Source organism: Dasypus novemcinctus, chromosome 16, assembly GCF_030445035.2.
Source record: "Dasypus novemcinctus isolate mDasNov1 chromosome 16, mDasNov1.1.hap2, whole genome shotgun sequence".
NCBI classification, from domain to species: Eukaryota; Metazoa; Chordata; class Mammalia; order Cingulata; family Dasypodidae; genus Dasypus; species Dasypus novemcinctus.
The window spans coordinates 7731123-7752083 of NC_080688.1; the positions used below are offsets into that span (position 1 = coordinate 7731123).

The 20961-nt window shown below is 35.0% G+C and overlaps 1 protein-coding gene across 1 annotated transcript; it reads right to left on the reverse strand.

Annotated features, from left to right (window-relative positions):
• Positions 1-7773: 7773 nt before the first annotated feature.
• Positions 7774-8355, reverse strand: LOC101414528 (olfactory receptor 2AG2-like). The gene has a single exon (XM_004463533.2). It carries the CDS (start codon positions 8353-8355, stop codon positions 7774-7776), a length of 582 nt encoding a protein of 193 aa, XP_004463590.2.
• Positions 8356-20961: the final 12606 nt, after the last annotated feature.

Here is a 20961-nt window from a genome sequence, read left to right on the forward strand (position 1 = left end):
AACCATTTTTTATGAAGAGACATAGTAATTTTATTAAGACTTACAATTTTTATCATTGTAGAGATCCCATTAACTTTAACTTAAGTATTAATATAAGCACTTATTTTATTTTTGGCCACTTGAATAGAGCTTTTAAGAAAATTTTTTTTTATTAGTTTATATTACCATTGGAGGTATCAAAATATACACTGACATTGAACAAAAAGACAAACACAAAACAATTACAACACATTAACAGAAACATACAGTTTACAATTGGCTCATAATTCTTACTTTCTTACTTTTTTGGTATAGCTATTTTTAAGTTCTCAATCATGTCACATCTTAGATTTTACTGTTTTTAAGATTTCTTCTGGAATCCATGTTGCCTGTAACATGCAAGCTTTGGTTGGAAACATTTTTATTAGTTATCAGCAATCAGTTAAGATACCTTGAGCAGCACAAATGTAGTTAACCTCTAATTTAGCAGTTTAGACAGACTATTGACACACATTTTTTTGGATTACTACTCTGTAAGACTATACTGAGACTTGAAGTTCAGGAGTAAACCAAAATTTAAAACCAAAAATTCCTTTTAACACCTTGATAAAAATTTTGTACTAGTTTTATTATCTTGGTTAAATAGGCCCAATCAGAATTAACATGGAAACAAAACAGAACACCAATGTTGCTATGTTTATCTCCTTTTCCAGTGTTTTATATCTATTAAACCCCACTGGCCAACAGCTACATTATGATGTAGACAGCAGGGGGCTTACAGAGTTGCTGACAGAATAATCTTCTTATCTTAGTCAACACTTTAACAGGGAGTTTTCTTACAAACCTGATTTCACTAACAAGTGCCTTATTTAGCACTTCTGCCTGTTTTAAATCTTTCAATAGTTTAAAAGGTATTGGTTCATGATGGAGCTCAGCAACAATCTGAGGATTATTAGCATCTGATGGGGTTGGCCATGATATAATGGGAAAAGCTGATAAGAATTGCTGGGCCTCTGCATCCTCTTGTCAAGATCCTTGCAATAAACAGTGCATCAAGAGTGTTTGAGAAATGGGGTTGGAAACAACTATCTTTTTAACATAGGGTAAAGAGTCTGACACATCTGAAAAAATTCCAGGTGCTGAGGTCAGGGCAGTCATAAGTGGCAGCTCATCAGGTGAATTAGGTTGAACTGGATATAAGCTAGGATAAGTTACTGGATGAGATATATGGAGATTGAATATTTCCAATCCAGACAGTTGTCTTCTTATCTATAAAAGAATTAGGATTAGGATTAGGCATAAAGCCAGGAGACTCTCCTCCACCTTTTGGCTCAGAATTTGGTTCTTTCAAATGACCCTCCATTTTCTGTTTTTCTATGGGTTTTGAAAATATAGTAATTTCTTCTTAATCATCTTACTCTGATTGTAAAGGATCTAAGGTGGCATCAATTTGTTGTCACAAAGTTCATACAAATAAAAGGAATGGATTCCCCTCTTTGATATGCTCTCCATAAAGCTTTTATTACATGTTTTCACTGTTTCAAATTTAAGATTTTATTGCCCCTGAGGTCAAAACCAACCACAATGCTTTTGTATTAAACCAAAGAATTCTATTAATTCAAAACTGTCTATAGGCACCCCACTAGCTTTCAACGAAGTTTTTAACACTTGTGAATATTCTTCCACATGTCCTGTTTGATTACCCATTACCCTAATGACTTCATGGAAATTTTACTTACCTAAAAGAAGACTCAAGTCATACTGCTTTGGATGTCATTCACAACACTTGTAGCAGTCCTTTCCATGGTTCCCCAATATTAGTTTGAAAGACTCACTTCTTCCGGCCCCATGTTGGGCACTATTTATTGGAGATTTGGGCCTGAAGGGTTTCAGGAATGAAAGAAAGAGAAAAAGGAGAGTGAAAGAAAGAAAAAGAAAGAAAGAATGAGAGAGCTGGAATCAGGCGGCCTGTGAGTAGACTCATCAGAACACTTTATTATTTACAATCAGTTCTATATATACCCCAGTCTACATGAGAACAAGCAGCAAGTGGTCAACTATCACAATACTCATAGTATAAGGAATTCAAAAAATCTTATCTCAAGGTACAAAGTCTAAGTGTTCTGTTTACTACAAAATGTTATCTGCTCATCATTTCTTTCAGCCTTAAACAGCTTTATCCTGTTTGCCGGGATCTCTTAATTACCACATTCCTTAGGTTGCAAGCATAGCATGAAAACAGCACATCTCTCCTTGCCAGACCACTGTGACTCAGTTTCCAATACTCTGCCTGCACATCAATGATAAAAGTGCTTTCATTGCTGAATATGAACAAGTCTATAGTAAAATAATAGTAAGTCTAAGTTACTCCATTATTCATTACCCAACCTTGAAGATTTGGGGATTTTAATGCCCACTCTGCCTCTAATTGAGAGGCATATGGATGGAACTATCTTGCTTGTTGTTGCAAGATTTTTTTGTTTTTTTGGAATGGATGTTGTCCTTCATCATCACCTTGTTAGTTATCTGGGGTGCATCTGATGAACTGGAGAGTAGGTGTTGCTATTCTGCTGAGATTCAGGGCCTAACTGACTCATGGAGAGACCAAGGATTTAAGTCTCTTGGACATATGCCTATCAAGCATAATACTAATATAGGTTCAAATAGCAGGGACAGAAGAGCTATGTGTAGGGAAACCACAAATGAATTCAACTCTGTAATAATGGGAAGCATTAATTCCAAGGTAAGGACCACTGGCAGGATGCCAACCACTTAACCTCTCTGTCCTACCTATAGTGTCAGGATATCTCTTGAGCCATCAGGAGCTCTGCATTTGTGGCACTATTTACTGTGGTAGTCATTGAGATCCTGCTGAGATGTACATAAGTGTAGCTTCTTGAATGACTTCCAGACAAACTTTGCAATCTCTTGACCATAAAAACTCATTTGTATTTACCATTTCCACCTTATGACCAAGATATATTTCATGGTGCATTGTTAGTTGGTGCTTGGTAATAATGCCATGATTCCAGGGAAGCTCATCCCCAGGAGTCATGCCCCATATCAAGGGGGATGTAGTGCATTTATATGCTGAACTGAATTAGAGAGTGGACACTTTTGAGCAAAGGAGACACTCAGGAGGTAACTCTTAGGGAATATATAATAAAATCCTAGGCTAATTTTCACCTGAGGATTAGCCTCCCTGGTGTTGAGGGATTACTACCAATCACTAACTGGTGAAGCAACAAGAAAAAGACCTTGAATAAAAGGGGGAAATGGTAAAGAAAAAGAAGATTATATGGCTAAGAGGCTTCAGAAGAGAGTTGGGAAGTCATCAGAGGGGCCATCCTTATGCGGACCTCAGCAAGATCCCAGAGACAGCCAAAGTAGATACAACCACAGTTACTACTGGTGCTCCTGAAGGCTACAGAGACACACAGTTTCTACAGTCATGACCAATAGCTCTAGAGTTCAGTGACTTGCCAGTGGGTCATACTTTGGAATTTGTATTCCTGAGTGTGAAGGAATTGAACTCAGATGTGACCATTCTACACATGCCTCTTCTGTCACTTTTATTGAAACTGTGCTTGGTGCTGGAGTTGGTATATACTCAGAAGACGTTAATCTCTGGACTGCCCATGTGCCAGCTGGGTCCTGAGTCTCAGAGGAGTTGCAACTCCTACTCTCCAGTTCATTGGACTTACCCAGGTCAGCTAACAGGGAGGCGAAGATGGTCAACCTCCACACCAGGGAACTGAGAGTGCCGACAACTGCAAGCAGGAGAAGCACATCTATCAGTCATGAGGGATATAAGCCCCCTTTTGATACAGAGGTGGAATGGACATCACCATCCCAGGGCCCACAGAATGATGGAATAAAATATGGATTAGAGTTGACTTACTCGTATTCTACTATAGAAATATTGTGATTAGTAATGTAAGAAATTGTAGCACTAATGTGGAGAAGGTGACCACAGTAGTTGCTGATGATAGGGAGAGGGAAGAAGAGATGTGATGTGAGGACATTTTTCAGTTTTGGAGTTGTCCTAAATGATATTGCAGGAATAGATGCTGTACATTTTATCCTGCCATAACCCACTGAATATGCTGAGGAAAGTGTAAACTACAATATAAACTATTACCTTTATGGTGCAGCAGTGCTCCAAAATGTATTCACCATATGCAATGATTGTGCCTCAATGATGAAAGAGGTTGTTGATGTGGAAGGAATGGTGGGGTAGGGTGTGGAGTATATGGGAACCTCTTATAGTTTTTTATGTAACATTTTTTTGTGATCTACATATCTTCAAAAATACAATTAAAAAAAGAAAAGCTTCATCATTACAATCAATTCAAAGATCCAGTGCTATGGTCCTTTCTACTTCACTAAACACCAACCCTATACTAAAGATATTCTTGCTGTCCAATAGAGAAGCATAATTCAACAAGATGGGAATTTGATATTTTCAATTATTGTGAGTTTCTATTCACTCTGTGACCATGCCCCATGAAAACTTGAACATATACATATGCCTTAGAGACATGCCCCAGCTAACTCCCCTCCCATACATCACCTCGATCATCTATAAAGTTTATCTAATTTATAAATATTCTTGCTAGCACTGAGAAATTTAACTTCATGAATCAGTCCTCAAGAAATTATGGAGATAAAATTATAAAATACATAGGAAACTTATTGTCCATAGGCTCCTGGTTAATGATAAATGTCAAAAAATGAGTGAGTTGAAAATGGTAGTAAAACTTGGAAGCCTTTCATGGGTGATTGACAGGGCTCTTTTCATCCCTGATAGTTTCATGTTTGGATGCAAGCCCATTTTTGTGACATCTATGGAATTTTCTATTATAAATTTATATTTGCACGCAACAACTGCCAATTTTATATATTGGTTCAATTGGTTTTCAAACCATTTAAAGGACCAATGAAACTATTTTACAAGTTGAAAACTTCCCTTGGAAGATAAATTTGGATCCTCATGATTTACTAATATTTCAGAATATAAAAATCCCCCAAAAAGAGTATTTCATCTTGACTTGAAGATATGCTCGTTCCTAAATCTGTAACTGTGACTAGGCAAAGGGAATACATAATTGGCTGATACTGGATAACTTCATGCATTTCATTATGGGTTAGCATTCTGTCCCTGACAGGATTCCCAAAATCAACATTTTAGAAAGAGAAGAGAGGCAATTTCCTAATAAGATGAGGTACAGTTAACCGAGACACAGCAATAAGTGGACAAATGATCAAATATGCCCAATTAGTCCCTTTCATTGCACCTAATTAGAGGATGTTAATATGCTTTTGGGTGGATTAATGATTTGTCTATGTAGTGACTGAAAGGAGAATTTGAGCTGTTTAATCCCTATCAGTCTATTGATTTTTCGGCTGTAGCACTTTAATCCTATTATAATACTAATATATTGGCTATTTGCTCAATGAGAGGAAAGTGAATTAATTAAATAATCTGAAGTAGTATTTGTAGAAGGAAAATTATTTTGGCCAGCAAAATGTAGATAAATATTTCCATTTATTTTAGCTCATGATTATCAACAACTGCTCTTATCAGAGTTATTAATTGAAGGATCACTGCTCAAGAACATTCCCATAGGACCGTTGGTCATGCAACTAATAAACCATGGCATATGTTTGTTTAACACATAGATGCAAAGACAGGCAATACCAATTGTTGATTAAATAGTTAAAACTTAAAAATAAGAAAGAGTTGGTATCTCTGATTACTGTTTATATAACAATTTTATATTGCACCTGTGAACCAGTTCTATGCAGTCAATATTTTTGAAAATGAGAGCAATTTATTGATTATTAAATTCAAGCTGCAAAACAAAGGAGAGGGATATTTAGATGTAGATTTTGATAGTATAGAGCATGCTGAAGATGAATTGTGGAATCAGATTTAAAAGGGAAGCACAGAAACAGTGCAAAGAAATAACAAAAATATAAAATAACATGCAATGATGCATGTGATGCTTAGGTTAATGTGTCAACTCAGCCAGGTATTAGTGCCCACTTATTTGGACTAGCAAGCACTGGGCTAATTGGAATACAAGAATATTTATGGGCTTAAGTCATCAGTGAATTTACTGCGTAGATAGCTGATTACATTTACATCAGTCAGGGAGATTGCCATCAGCAATGAGTAATGCTTTATCCAATCAGTTGAATGCCTTAAAAGGGGAAGTGATTTCTGGATTCAGAGAAAATTTCCCAGCTTATCTTTGGACAGCCAATGTCTCTGAGAAACTCGTTACGGACCTTCTTTTGGGCTTTCATTGGAGCCCCCAGTTTGCAGCTTGCCTGTGGCACCTGGACTTTTCATTCCCATGGTCACATGAGAGGCTTTTAAAACATTCCTTACTATTGATAAATATCTCTTAATGATTTTGTTTTCCCTAGAGAAGCCTAGGACCATGAGACATAATTATACCCAAAATTTAAAAAATGATAGTTATGTAAATTAAGATACATAACACGTGATAGCATTATATTAAAAGTGAGATCATGGATTGATCTTTTCCTCATTAACAATAAATGAAAATAAATCAGTAAAATTCATATGAAAATATGAAGACCATAAGTAATATGGAATCATTCTGAAAAGCCCCAAATGAAAATGTTACAAGGCATACAAATAATTTCCATAGTATGCAACTAAATAAGTAAATATTTATTACAATTCCAGTAAGTCTCTTTTTCACTTAAAAATTAATTTTAAACTTTTAATCTATAACCATATATCATCAATTTTGTTAAGTTTGGGGTTGCACACCAAGTCTTACATAAACATAGACTCATATGCATTAATTGATTTTTTGCCTTAATTGTACATAACTAATAAAATTTAATTGGGAAATATGCATCAAGAAAAAGCAGTGATAATCAATGAACCCATTATTTCCATTTTTGAATATTCATCAGGAAAAACATTCTTTACAAATGGGGGTGATATTCACATATATATTTACATATGCATATATATACATGTATTTGTATGAAGGGGAACTTAAACATATATGTATACATCTGACAACATTTATATATATGCATATATGTTTGTGCATATATTATATATATGCGTATATATATAAATTAAAGCGGACCAGAAAAATGAATGAGATAATATTTTAAGGAGATTACTAATTTTATTAGAAGAATTTGCTGTGTTTAACTAAATATTACTAAATAATATAAGAATATGTGTGTTTCTAACAATTAAGAGAAAGCATAATATGAGTTCTGAAATTAAGTGGTAAGAACAGAAGAAACCTGTATGCTTTTGAGCCACACAAGTATAATATATTCAGAATTCAGCTTTACCTTTAATTCTATGAAATTTCCACAGCAAGCAAGTTATTACTAATGTTTATTTTCAGATGATGTTATAATATTGTAATACTGCCATTTAGGGAGAATAAATGTGAAATTCAGCATACAGTCAATATTGTCTAGGTTGTACATTTTCCCTCTTGTTTAATATTAATTAATAGGCACATGTGTTCCCTACTGTTTGCCAGCACCAGAAAATTTGGGATATATTCTGAAATAGAGCATTCTACTTAATAATATTGTGAAGCAAAAATGAATCTAAGCAGCAAACAGTTTTCTGATCCATTATTTTATATCAAATATAGTTGTACATGAGTTGTCTCCAGATAAGTTGGAGAGAGTTTGTTGTATGCTGTTGATCTCTGTGACTTTAATGTGTTCTGTATATGAGGTCAATCTTCCATGTCTTATTCTTAAATTATCAATATTTTAAGAGATTCGCCTTCCTAGAACTTTCCTGAATGCTCCAGCCACCTCTTTGTTTCGTAGACTGTAGATGAGTGGGTTGAGCATAGGAATGAGGATAGTGTAGAAGACAGACACTATTTCATCCTGCTCAGATGTACGATAGGTATTGGGGAGAAAGTATTTGATCATGGCTGTTCCATAGAAGAGAGAAACCACAATCATATGAGAGGAACAGGTTGCCAAAGCTTTGCTCATCCCTACATTTGATCTTAAACTCAAAATAGTAGAGAGTATCTGCCCATATGAGACCATAATCGCTGAAATTGGAATGAGGAGGAAAATAACTCCACTCACAAAAAGCCCATTTTCGTAAAGCGATGTATCAGCACAAACAAGTTTCAGGAGAGCTGGGATCTCACAAAAGAAGTGGTGAATTTCCCGTGAGGCACAGTAAGGGAGATTCAGAGAATATATTACATGGATCAAAGCATTAAGCAGAGCACTCAGCCAGGTGCCAGCCACCATGGATGCACAGACTGTAGGACGCATAAGAACTGAGTAATGGAGAGGGTGGCATATAGCCACAAAGCGGTCATAAGCCATGACTGCCAGAAGAAGGCATTCTGCTCCCACAAGAATCATGAAAAGAAAGAGCTGAATAGCACAGTTAATAAAGGAAATGTTATTCTTCCCAGATAGGAAATCAATGGCTATCTTGGGGACAAAAGTGGAGCCATGCAAAAGGTCCATGATGGAAAGTTGACTGAGAAAGAAATACATAGGTGTATGAAGTCGAGAGTCCAACCAAATGAGGATTAACATCATACTATTGCCAACAAGTGTCACAAGAAACACCAAACAGATGAAAGCAAAGAAGATGTTGGAGGCTTGAATATGGTGAAATAGCCCTAGGAGAACAAAGTCAGTTCCAGTTGTTTGATTGCTCCATTTCCCCATTCTCTCCTTCCCAATTCATCATCCTGGATAAACCAGAAAAAAAATATTTAGTCCCATCACAGACTAGTCCCAACTTAATTTTACAACGTGCCAACTTCTTAATCTTCCCTATTCATAGCACAACATATATTATGTGTTTCAACTACTTTCAGTTCTATTTCTACCCAACACGTTTTCTTATTTCCATTCCATTATCACTGCATGTTGATTTAAAATGAAGCCAAATTTTACCAAGATATTGTTCCCAGTATTTTAAGGAAATACATTTCAAGTACTTGAAAATACGATAATTTTTAGGAGTGGCATTTTGATTAAAATTTAAAATACATACTTTTCTTTATAATATTCCTCTATTTTCTATTACAAAATATTTATCTCATTATTTGTCTATAACTCTAAATATATTAATTTACACATCTCTTTTAATTTTAATATCTCTATCTCAGTCTACATATATGTTTGTACCCAGCACTAATATTTGGAGATATTCTTTGGTTTTGCTAAGTCCTGATTTGCAAGCTCTACAGTCTTCATTAATGAGATAGCATTCATAAACAATCTTCTTTACAACTATGTGAAATATGTAAATTATGTTATAGCTTCCATTTTCCCTTTATAACAGTTCTTTAAGGAATTACTTTACTTCTTTCAAAAGGCAAGTTTGCATGATAGTGCAATGATGGGTAGAGGCCATTTTACATTTTGTCAAAACTTATAAAATTGTGCAGTGCAAAGAATAAAGCATAATGTAAACTCTAGACCATGGTTACTAGCAATGCTTCAAATGTGTTCATCAATCATAACAATTGTACTATACTAATGAAATATGTTAATGTGGGAAAGTGTCGGGTTGGAGGAAGTGGGCTATATGGGAATTCCCTATATTTTTGATGTAACATTTATATAATCTAAAGCTTCTTTAAAAATATAAATAATGCAATTTCCATTTTAGAGAGATCAAAAAATTTCATTTATTTAGAAAGCAAGAAAATCAGAAAAATAGACAGTCAAAGAAGATGGTTTTCTGAGAGTGAATTAATTTCTTTGTCTTTAAATATAATAGATTTATTAAGTACTATATAGAGAGAGAATTTTATCTATATATATATATACACACAGTATTTAGTTTTTCACTCTAATCAGTGGGTCAATTAGAGTAGATGTAAACTAGATAAGCTATAAGTAATGTAAAAAGTCAATTATTAAGGACTCTTTTGCCATATCACAAATCTTCAAGTTTAATGTTCTCCCTCCTGCAAAATGGTTTTACAGAATAATTTAGAGACTTTTCATAGTCAATAAAAACTATGGAGTTGTGATTACTTATGATTATGTGTTCTTCTTTCTCATCAACAAAAACATGATATATGATTTTCTAGAATGGCAAATATTCAGGAAATAAACATTTTGTTCTTGTCATTGATGGTGAAGAACAAATTTGTGTGTAAGATGATAGACATAATCACATTCAGCAGGTTCAGTTTTAACCTAAAATATTATCTAGATATTTTTCACAAATTGTGCATCATAATTCCTTAATTTGGTGCAAAGATTACTTTTCTTACCATTATATTGATATGTAATTAATACTTTTTAATATTGTTTAAAAACATTTTAATCTGAAAAGTTAATTCATTCATTTTAAGTTAATAGTAGGATCTTAGCTTATTAAAGCCTCAAAGGCCCATTGCTATTTCAAATATATTTATATTTCAAATATATTTATTTCTAATATATGTATATTTTTACATCCTATGTTTAATAAAAAAATGTAATATCCACTATTTTATACTTAAACTCTGTAGAGTTTCATGTAATACTTCTCATTTCCATGTGATTATATCATATTTTTTAATTTTAAAAATTTAAACTAAGTAAAAATTCTTGCACTTAAAGCTTTGAAAAGTATGTATAATTTGATCCAGACTGGCCAATAAAAAATAAATAAACAACAAATAACAAAATCTTTTCAACTGCCCATTTTAAAAGACATTCAATGGCTACACATTAATGATATATTTCTCTTTCTTTCTTTCTTTCTATTATTGCCTTTTTTAAAGATAAATAGTTCACAGAAAATGTTATGCTAAAAAACATAAGAGATTCCCATATATCCCACTCCCTACACACCCCATTCCTCCACATCAGCAACTTCTTTCATAATCGTGGTACATTCATTGCATTTGATGAATGCATCTGGAGCACTGCTACACAGCATGGATTATAGTTTAAGTTGTAGTTCACATTCTCCCCCAGTCCATCCATTTAGTTATGGCAGGATATACAATGTCCTGCATCTGTCCCTGCAATATCATTCTGGACAATTCCAAGTCCCAAAAATGTCCTATATAATGATAGAGTTTTGGTATTCAAAAGTTAAGATAAAGTTTCTTCTTTTGTTAGTGAATAACCCCTGATGGATGTATGATATCAGACATATGAATAAATAGGAAATAGTTTAATTTTTAGGAGCTGTTCAATTTTGTTATATTAATAACGATTCAAATATTGATTATTTATAATATGATTTTTAACTGTGCTGCAAAAGAAAAGTTTATAATGTTGAATAAAATACTCATATAACTGTAATACCCTCATAGTTATTATGCAATTGAAAATTTGGGAGTTAAAAGTAAATCCTATTTTCATTTTCAAAAATACAATATATAGACTAACTTACCTTTTATATCGTTGCTTAAGATATTGCAAGAAATATATTTATCTAAAAGGATGTGTTGCACAGAAAAGTATCCAGAGAGATTCCTCTTACTTTGCAGTCAGGGCCATATATAACTATTGAACTAAGAAGGTTAAATAACACGAAGTTTTCCAATGCACAGCTTGGTTCAATTTATTATTCTACCTCCACTGTCCTCAGAGAAAATGTCCCTTGTCTGCCCCTCTGTTCCTTAGGTAGTTCAAGCACAATTATTCCGTTGTCCTTCAAATGCCCAAATTAATCAGGTCTGTTCTCTTGGAAACAAACAAACAAAAATAAAAGTCATATAATCATTCATCAGCCCCAGATAACTCAATCAGAGAACTTAAAAATCACCATGGTTAAATTTCAGAAGTCAACAGCTTCTGTCTTGGATCCAGAGTGAGAGCATATTCTCCCTGTCTTCACAACTTATTAGTGAACTCAGATAAGTTATTTAACATTTATTTTATCAGGTGTACCAGCTTCAAAATAAGGATGATAAGAGCATTTGTACTATAATTTTTTGTGAGTATGAAGGGAATTGATTAACACAAATCTCATGAAACAGTGCCAGGGGAATGGGAGAAACATAATGATTTAGCAATATGTGGGTAAGTTTGTATAATGAGGAAAATGATTCAATCTATAATGTTTAGTTATGATCCAAATGATCTAAAATGTATATTTTATTCCTGCTGGCATCATCGAATAGACAAATTAGACAATTGTGTAATGAGCAATATATTTTATTTCATGAACTATATGTGTGACTCCATCGATTTATTATCAGACCTTTCATTTAAAAATAAACAAATAGACCTGCACATAATTTATGCATTTATAAACACAGACACACACATAACACAAATTATATATATATATACACACACACACTTACATACATAGAGAGAGAAAGAGAGAGAGAGAGATTTCCTTGGTCTTTTTCATTTTGAAATATTCATCAACACTAATATTTGTTTATATGTACAAGTAATGGTACACATTTGATTAAAGGTCTCTGAGCATTCAAAATTTAAAATGATCCCTAATTTTATATAAGTGGGGAAGGGAAGTATTTATAACAATCGTAAGAATTGAGTTTGGTTACTGAATTAAATTTCTGGCTTATTATGGTATACTGCTGAAGTTATTTCAGAGAAGCTCTGGTTTTAAGCTCCTTGTGAGTATATGATATTAAACTATTTTTACTTTTTGTTGAGTGTTTCTCATATGCTTTGCAGAGTTATAAGTGCTTTATATATATATTATATCCTCAGATTTCCCATCGTTCCTCTTAGGAAAGCACTATAAATAATACCTGCATTTATCCAATAAAAAATTATCCAGTAAAAATATTTCACAATTAAAGCCAGAAGTGGAGTCAAAATATGATTACATGTAACTCAGTACAGTGCATACACTATTGCTGGCCATGTTTTGTGGCCACATAATACTTAGCATATCTTTGAAGTTTGAGTTTATCATTTTTGTTCTCTACTAAGAAAATTTTTTAAAATAGTCTAAAAATGCAAATGAAACAAGAATTAGAAATTGGAAGCTGCTTCCACACATCTCAAGTTGAAAAGATACATTGAAAGGTAGGAACATAAGGAAAATCCCTCAATATTTTAAAGGAATTATATGAAATATCCACAGCCAATATTGTGTCCAATGGGGAAAAGTTTAAAGCTTTCCCTCTAAGATTAGGATCAAGAAAAGCCAGGAAGCAGATGTAATTCACATGATTGAGCCACCTGCTTCCCACACGGAAAGTCCAGTGCTTTGTTCTGGTGCCTCCTAAAAACAAATCAAAACTAAACTAAACAACAACGAAACAAAACAAAGAAACAAACGGAAAAAAAAAAAAATCAGAGAACCTATGCATTTCAGTGGTTGATTGCTGGCCTTCCACATATGATGTCTTGGTTTAAATGCCCATAAATCCCCAGTCCCGGTACCTCCAAACAAAAAAACAAAAAAACGGAGAGAGAAGAAAAGAAAAGGATGCCTACAATCACCACTGTTATTCAAAATTTTGCTAGAAGTTCTATCTAGAGCAATTAATCAAGTAAAATTAACAAAAGTCAACCAAAATGGAAAAGAAGTAAAACTCTTATTATAAGCAGAATTGTTAGAAAAAGTTAGAAAAAATTCAGAAATATCTAAAAGAAAGATGCTAGGGCTAAAAACTACCTCACCAAATGGGGAAGATACATGACTAATACTCAAAAATCAGAAGTATTTCTATATGCTAGTAATGAGTAGTATCAGGAGGAATTTTTTAAAAATTCCATTTACAATAGCAACTGAAAGAATCAAATATCTCAGAACAATTTAACTAGGGATGTAAACTACCTATGCTCATTAATCTAAAAACATGACCAAAATAAATCAAAGACCTAAGCAGATGGAAGCACATTCTGTGTTCTTGGATTGGAAGACTAAACATCATGAAGATGTCATTTCTACCTGATATATAGATTCAAATTGGCCATGGTAGTTGCTGAGGGCAGAGAAAGGGAAGAAGAGATGAAATGTAGGGGCATCATTGGGAGTTGGACTTGTCCTAAGTGATATTGCAGGGATAGAGGCTGGACATTACATATCATGTCATAATCCACTGAACATACTTGGGAAGAGTGTAAACTACAATGTAAACTATAATCCATGCAGTACAGCACTGATTCAAAATGTTTTCACCAAATGCAAAGAATGTGCCATCATGATGAAAGAAGTTGTTGATATGGGAGGAGTTGAAGGGTGAGGGGTAGGCTATGTGGGAATCTCATTTTTAATGTAACATTTTTTGTGACCTATGTATCTTTAAAAAACAAAAAAAAAAATAAAAAATAATAAAAAATATACTGACAGCCTACTTTACAGAAATAGAAATGCCAAACAATCAAATTAGAGTGAAGTCTGAAGAATCACACTTCATTGCTTTCTACTTATTACAAAGCTACAGCAGTCAAAATAGCATGGTATTTGCACAAGATAAATGCATTAATAAAAGGAATCAAGTAGATGTTCATAAATGGTCCATCACCTGTACAGCCACCTGATTTTTGAGAAGATTATCAAGCTCAATTTGCTGGAACAGAAGAGCCTATTCAAAAAATGCTGCTTGGATAACTGAATATTCTTACCCGAAAATAATAATAGAGGACCCATATGACACTCCCTTTTCAAAAATCAGCTCAAAATGAATCAAGTCATTAAAAATAAAAGTGAGGAACATACAACTCATAGGAGATAATATAGGGAGCATCCTTAAGAATTGGTGGCAGGAGGTGCATTCATTGATTATAAACCCAAAACATAAGTAATGGAAGAGAAAATAGAGAAATGGGTCCACTTCCAAATTGAACACTTTTGCACTTCAAGGAATTTGTCAAGAGGGTGAAAAGGTAGCCTACTCAATAAGAGAAAATATTTGAGATAACATATCTGATAAGTGTTTTTATATCCGTAATGTATAAATACATTCTATAATTTAACAGTAAAAAGATAAAAACTTTCATGTGATATCATTTCACAATTATTAGATTTGACACTATTAAAAAAGTACAAGAAAATTACAGGTTTTGGAGAGGATGTGGAGAAACAATAATGCTTATTCACTATTGGTGGTAATTAGAATGATACAGCATTTGTGAAGACTGTTTGGCAGTTCCTAAGGAAATTAAATATAGATTTACTATATTATACACCAGTACACTACTATATATGACCAGAAGTTTGACAATGCAGACATGAGCAGATATTTGCACACCAATATTAATAGCAGCATTATTCACAATTGCCAAACTGTAGCTACAGCCTTGGTGCCCATGAAGTGATAAATGTATAAACAAATTGTGGCATGTACATTCAATGGGATAATATATAACTGTAAGAAGAAATGAAGTCACTGAAGTATATGACAACATGGATGATACTTGCAGACACTATGTTGAGTTAAGCAAGTCAGGCACCAAAGAAAAATATTGTATGATTTCACTAATATGAAAAAAAACAAATAATGAGCAAACTCATAAAATTAATAGCTAGAGTATAGATCACCAAAATAGAATGAAAATAAGGAATAGTACCTTGAGGCTTAATTTCTGTAGAATTGGTTAAAAATTTGTTTGTATCTCTTTGGAAATGGATAGAAATGTTGAAAAAACATTATAGCATTTCTAATTAGCATAGCTAATGTATGACAGTGTTGAAAAGAAATTTTAAGTTCTTGCGTATGACTAGAGGAAAGCTATATGACAAAACTTGGGGCTATATAGCATAGAAACACAACTTTTGTGCAATGAGTATGGTTAAAAGAGCATATATAAAAAGGGCTTTCTCTGAAAAAGACCAAATATATGTTAATATTACAAGTTGTTAATAAAAGGGGGATATTTGGGCAAAAGTATTACCAAAGTCATCAGTGGACTGTAATGAATAGTAATATATTAATATTTTTACATCAATGATAAAAAGGAAGTATGCTATATGAAAGAAACCTAACAGAAAGCACTATATATTTACTTCTCCTGTACAAAATGTAAATATAAATAAATTTATAGAGGCAGAAATAAATTAGCAGGGATATATGGCAAGCAATGGAAAGAGGAATTGGGAATTGACTACTAAGGGGTAGGGTGTTCTCTTTGGGGAATAATCAAAATGTTCTAACATTGATTGCATTGATGAATATACAACTCTGTGATTATAACGAAAGCTCTTCATTGTACACTTTAGATCAATGGTATAGTTCATGAATACATTTCAGTAAAAATTAATATAAAAACTATAGGTGCCTAATTACTCAATAAATAATGCTGTATTTTCATGAAAAAGTACAAATTAATTCAAAATATGTTTTCATAATCTGCTTGTGTTTTAAAAAACTATAGGGCTGACACTTTTGTTCTTTCTAGATAGTTTGGTAATTCTTGTACAATAAGCTCAGGTGGCAAAGAAAACATAGAGTGTATTCAAATTATATGATTGATGTAATGAACTTGGGGTGTGTGGAAAGAATGCTGGATTATGTAAAATCCTATTTCTGTGTGAATTGAGATGATCATGTGATATTTTCCTTCAATTTGTTAATATGGTGTTTTACATTAATTGACTTTATTGGTTGAAACACTCATACCCAGAATACAACCTCTTAATAGGGATGTAAAATTCCTTTAATTTCAATTAAAAATATTAAAAAAATTTTTGACTTTCTGTCTTTCACCATTGTACTTGTATGTACAGTGACACTTTCTACTGTTGATTACCTCAGTGTCTTGTTTTCATTTTGTGTTCAAAGAAGTTTTAGGTTACAGAAAGACATGTACAGAATAGAAGGAATTCCCATATATCCAATATCCTCCCCCTATCCAATATCATTCTCCTTTCCCCTATTAATGATATTTTACATGTGGATAGTACATTTGCTACAATTGATACACAAATATTGAAATATTGTTATTAACCATAGTCAGTGATTTACATTATGGTTTACATTTTAGACCATATGCTTTTATATATTTTGATGAAATTCAACATAGACTGTGTCCATCATTGAAAGATAATGTAGTATAATTCCATTGTCCCAGAATATTTCATGTTCCATCTATTCTCTTCCTTCTTCCACCTCCCCTCAAGACCCACGGCAATCACCAAGCTTCATTCCTTGAAGAAAAAGTCACTTGCAACACCCTTGGGAGCTTGACATACAGGCCTGTAATCCCAGATTAGGCAAGGCCTATGCTCTCAAGACATTCCTGCCCCTTTATTTGAAAAGATGGCAGGATTACAAGGATGGGAGATCAACACATATCCACTCCTTATCTGTTCTTCATCCACTGATATAACCCACTATATCAAGATCAACACGCACACACTCTCTAGAGGCCTGACCCAGGGGCATCCTGTCCTGAAAGTTCCCCACCTCCAACACTCTCAACCAGTAGCCCTCTCCTGCTGTATTTGTGAAAAGAACATTTTCAACATTGTAGTTTCAACCACATACACATAATTCCCCAGATTTTAATTGCTCCATCCCACAACCATCCCCCCAGTTGCATGGACAGTCCTACCAACCCACACTCCCCACACTACCCTCTCAAAAACCAGCACCACCCAACCACCCAAGCCAATATCATCAGTGCACCACTCTCATGCCTATCCACTTCAAAAGTACATATTTCCAAATTATCATAAATGTTTCCCACATTGGCATTGGCTCACAACCTTCTTTTCCCTTTCTGTCCCCTGGAAAACTATCTTCCAGACTCCAGCTCTGTGAGTCAGCTCATTTGACTTTATTTCATACTAGTGAGTTCAAATAAAATTCATCATTTGTTGCCTGACATTCTTTACTCAACCTAAGTTTTTCAAGATCAATCCATGCTTTCCTGTGCATTAACACTGCATTCCTTCTTATGGCTGAGTAATATTCCATTGAATGTATTTGCCATATTTTGTTTATCCATTCATCTGTTGATGGGCATTTGAGTTTCTAACTTTTGACAATAGTTAACAATGACCATTGGTGCGCATATTCTGCTCTTGTCCCTGCTTTCAAGTCTTCTGGATTTATAACAAGCAGTGGGATTACTGGATCATATGACAGTTCTGTATTGAGCTTTCAGAGCAACAACCAAACTGTTCTCCACAATAGCTGTACCATTCTATATTCCCATCAGCAGTATATAAGTTTTCCCATTCCTCCACATCCTCTCCAACACTTGTAATCTTCTGTTTTGTTTTGTTTTCTCATTTTTTATCTTTTCTAAAAGATACATAGATCACACAAACTGTTACAATAAAAAATACGAGGTTCCCATATACTTCACTCTCCACAACCCCCACTCTTCCCACATCAACAATTTCTTTCATTAATGTGGCACATTCATTGCTTTTGATGAGTACATTTTGGAGCATTGCTACATAGCATGGATTATTGTTTATGTTGTAGTTTACACTCTCTCATGGTCCATTCAGTTGGCTATGACAGGATATATAATGTCCTGCATCTGTCCCTGCAGTATCAACGAGGACAACTCCAAGTTCCAAAAAGCCCCAATATCACAACTTTTTTTCCCCCTCTCCATGCCTTCAGCAACTCCCATGGCCACTGTCTCCACATCAATGATATAATTTCTTCCATTGTTAGAATCACAATAAATCTATAGTAGAATAACAGTGAGTTCACCCTAATTCATATTTTATTACTCCATCCTGAGGACCCTGGGATGGCAATGTCCACTCCACCTCTAAATTGAAAGGGAGCTTAGATCTCATATGGTTGATGGATGGAATTCTTCCATTTGCAGCTGTAAATACTCTCAGATCCCTGGTTTGGTGGTTGACATTCCTCACCTCCCTGTTAGCTGATCTGAGTAAGTCGAATGAAATGGAGAATAGGTTCTCCATTTATTGAATCACAGGTTCAATAAAAGTGACAGATAAAGTATGCATAGAAAGGTCACATCTGATTCCAACTCCATCACACTCAGAGGCACAAATTGCAAAGGAGGGCTCACTGACAACGTACTGAAATCCAGAGACATCTATCATGACTGTAGGACCTGGGTCCTTAGTCCTCAGGAGCACACCTACCTGGGGTTATATCTACATTGACTCTCTCTGAGATCCTACTGAGATGAGTGTAAGTGCAACTCCTCTAATGACATCCCAACTCATTTTGAAGTCTCTTAGTCATATAAACTCATTTGTCTTTACCATTTCCCCCTTTTATTGAAGGTATTTTTCTATTTGCATCACCAGCTGACGCTTGGTAGTAATCCCTTGGCACTGGGGGGACTTATCCCCTGAAGTCAGTTCCCACTCTGAGGGAACTCTTATATGCTGAGTTTTGCTTAGAGATTGGTTACATTTAAGCAACATGAAGTCTCTCAGGAGATAACTCTTAGGGACCCTGCAGCTCTAGACCTAGTTGAAATTTCAATCCTCTGTTTTATAATTGCCAACTTTCCAATGGGTGTAACAATATTTTATTATAGGTTTTATTTGCATTTACCTAATAGCTAGTGAGGCTGAGCATCTTTTCATTTGCTATTTAGCCATTTGTATTTCTTCTTTGCAGATGTGTCTTTTTAAGTTACTTGACCATTTATTAAATGGGTGTGGCAGAGCGGGGGGATTCCAACCTCGCTCAGGCCCAGGAGTCGGGGGGCTGCTCCAGTCGAACCGCCGGTGGGGGGTGCTCCGGGTGGAGCACCGGCTCTCCAGGTGTGGGGGACGCGCGGTTAGGAAAGAACCATGGAGACCGCTTGAGCGCAGGAACAGGTCTGCTTTATTACGGAAGTACACTTAGCTATATAGGGTTGGGTAGAGGGAGGGGCATGATGAAGGGAGGGTTGGCTAAGGGGCGGCTGTGGACAGGCTGAAGCTGATGGATAGACCTGAGGTAAGCAGTTACTGGGGAAGAGGGCAGATTGTGGGTTGGCAATATGGGCAGGACTGGCGGGAAGGACGGTGGGGGCTGGAAGGGGAGGAGGGGTGGAGAAAGGCGGCAACAAATGGGTGTGTCTTTTTATTTTCGAGGTTTAGGATTTCTTTTTATATGCTGGATATTGAACCCTATCAGATACATTTTTTGCCAATATTTTGTCCCATTGACTAGGCTGCCTTTTTACTTTCTTGACAATTTTTTTCTTTTTTTCTCTATTTTTTTAAATGTTACATTCAAAAAATATGAAGTTCCTATATGTCCCCCACCCGCTCACCACACTCCTCCCACGTCAGCAATCTCTTTCATCATCATGGCACATTCATTGCAATTGTTGAATACATTTTGGAGTGCTGCTGCAACACATGGATAGTAGTTTATATTGTACTTTACACTCTCCCCCTCTCCACCCAGTATGTCATGGTAGGACATACAATGCACAGCATCTGTCCTTGCACTATCATCCAGGACAACTCCAAGTCTGAAAATGCTCCCACATCATATCACTTCTTCCCTCTCCCTATCCTCAGCAGCTACCATGGCCACTTTCTCCACATCAATGGTACAATTTCTTCCATTACTAATCAAAATAGTTCCATAGTAGAATATGAGTAAATCCACTCTAATTCATATTCTGTTCCTCCAGCCTTTGGACCCTGGGATGGCTATGTTCACTCCATCTCTATATTAAGAGGGGGTTTAGATTCCACATGGATGATGGATGCAATTCTTTTGCTTACAGTTATAGGCACTCTTCGATCCCTGGTGTGGTGGTTGACATTCTTCACCTCCCTGTTAGCTGGCCAGGGTAAGTCCAATAAACCAACAAGTCTGCTGAGGCTCAGGGCCTGACTGTCACATGGACAGTCCAGAGATTCAGATCTCCTGAGTATACACCTACCCCAGAGCCAACCACAGGTTGGGTAAAAGTAACAGAAGAGGCAGGTGTAGAAAGGTCACATCTGAGTCTAACTCTATCACACTCAGGAACACAAACTCCAAAGTAGGGCCAACTGACATGGTACTGAACTCCAGAGCCGTCTCCCATGATAATAGAATCTGTGGGTCTCTGTAGCCCTCAGGAGAACCTGGGGTTGTA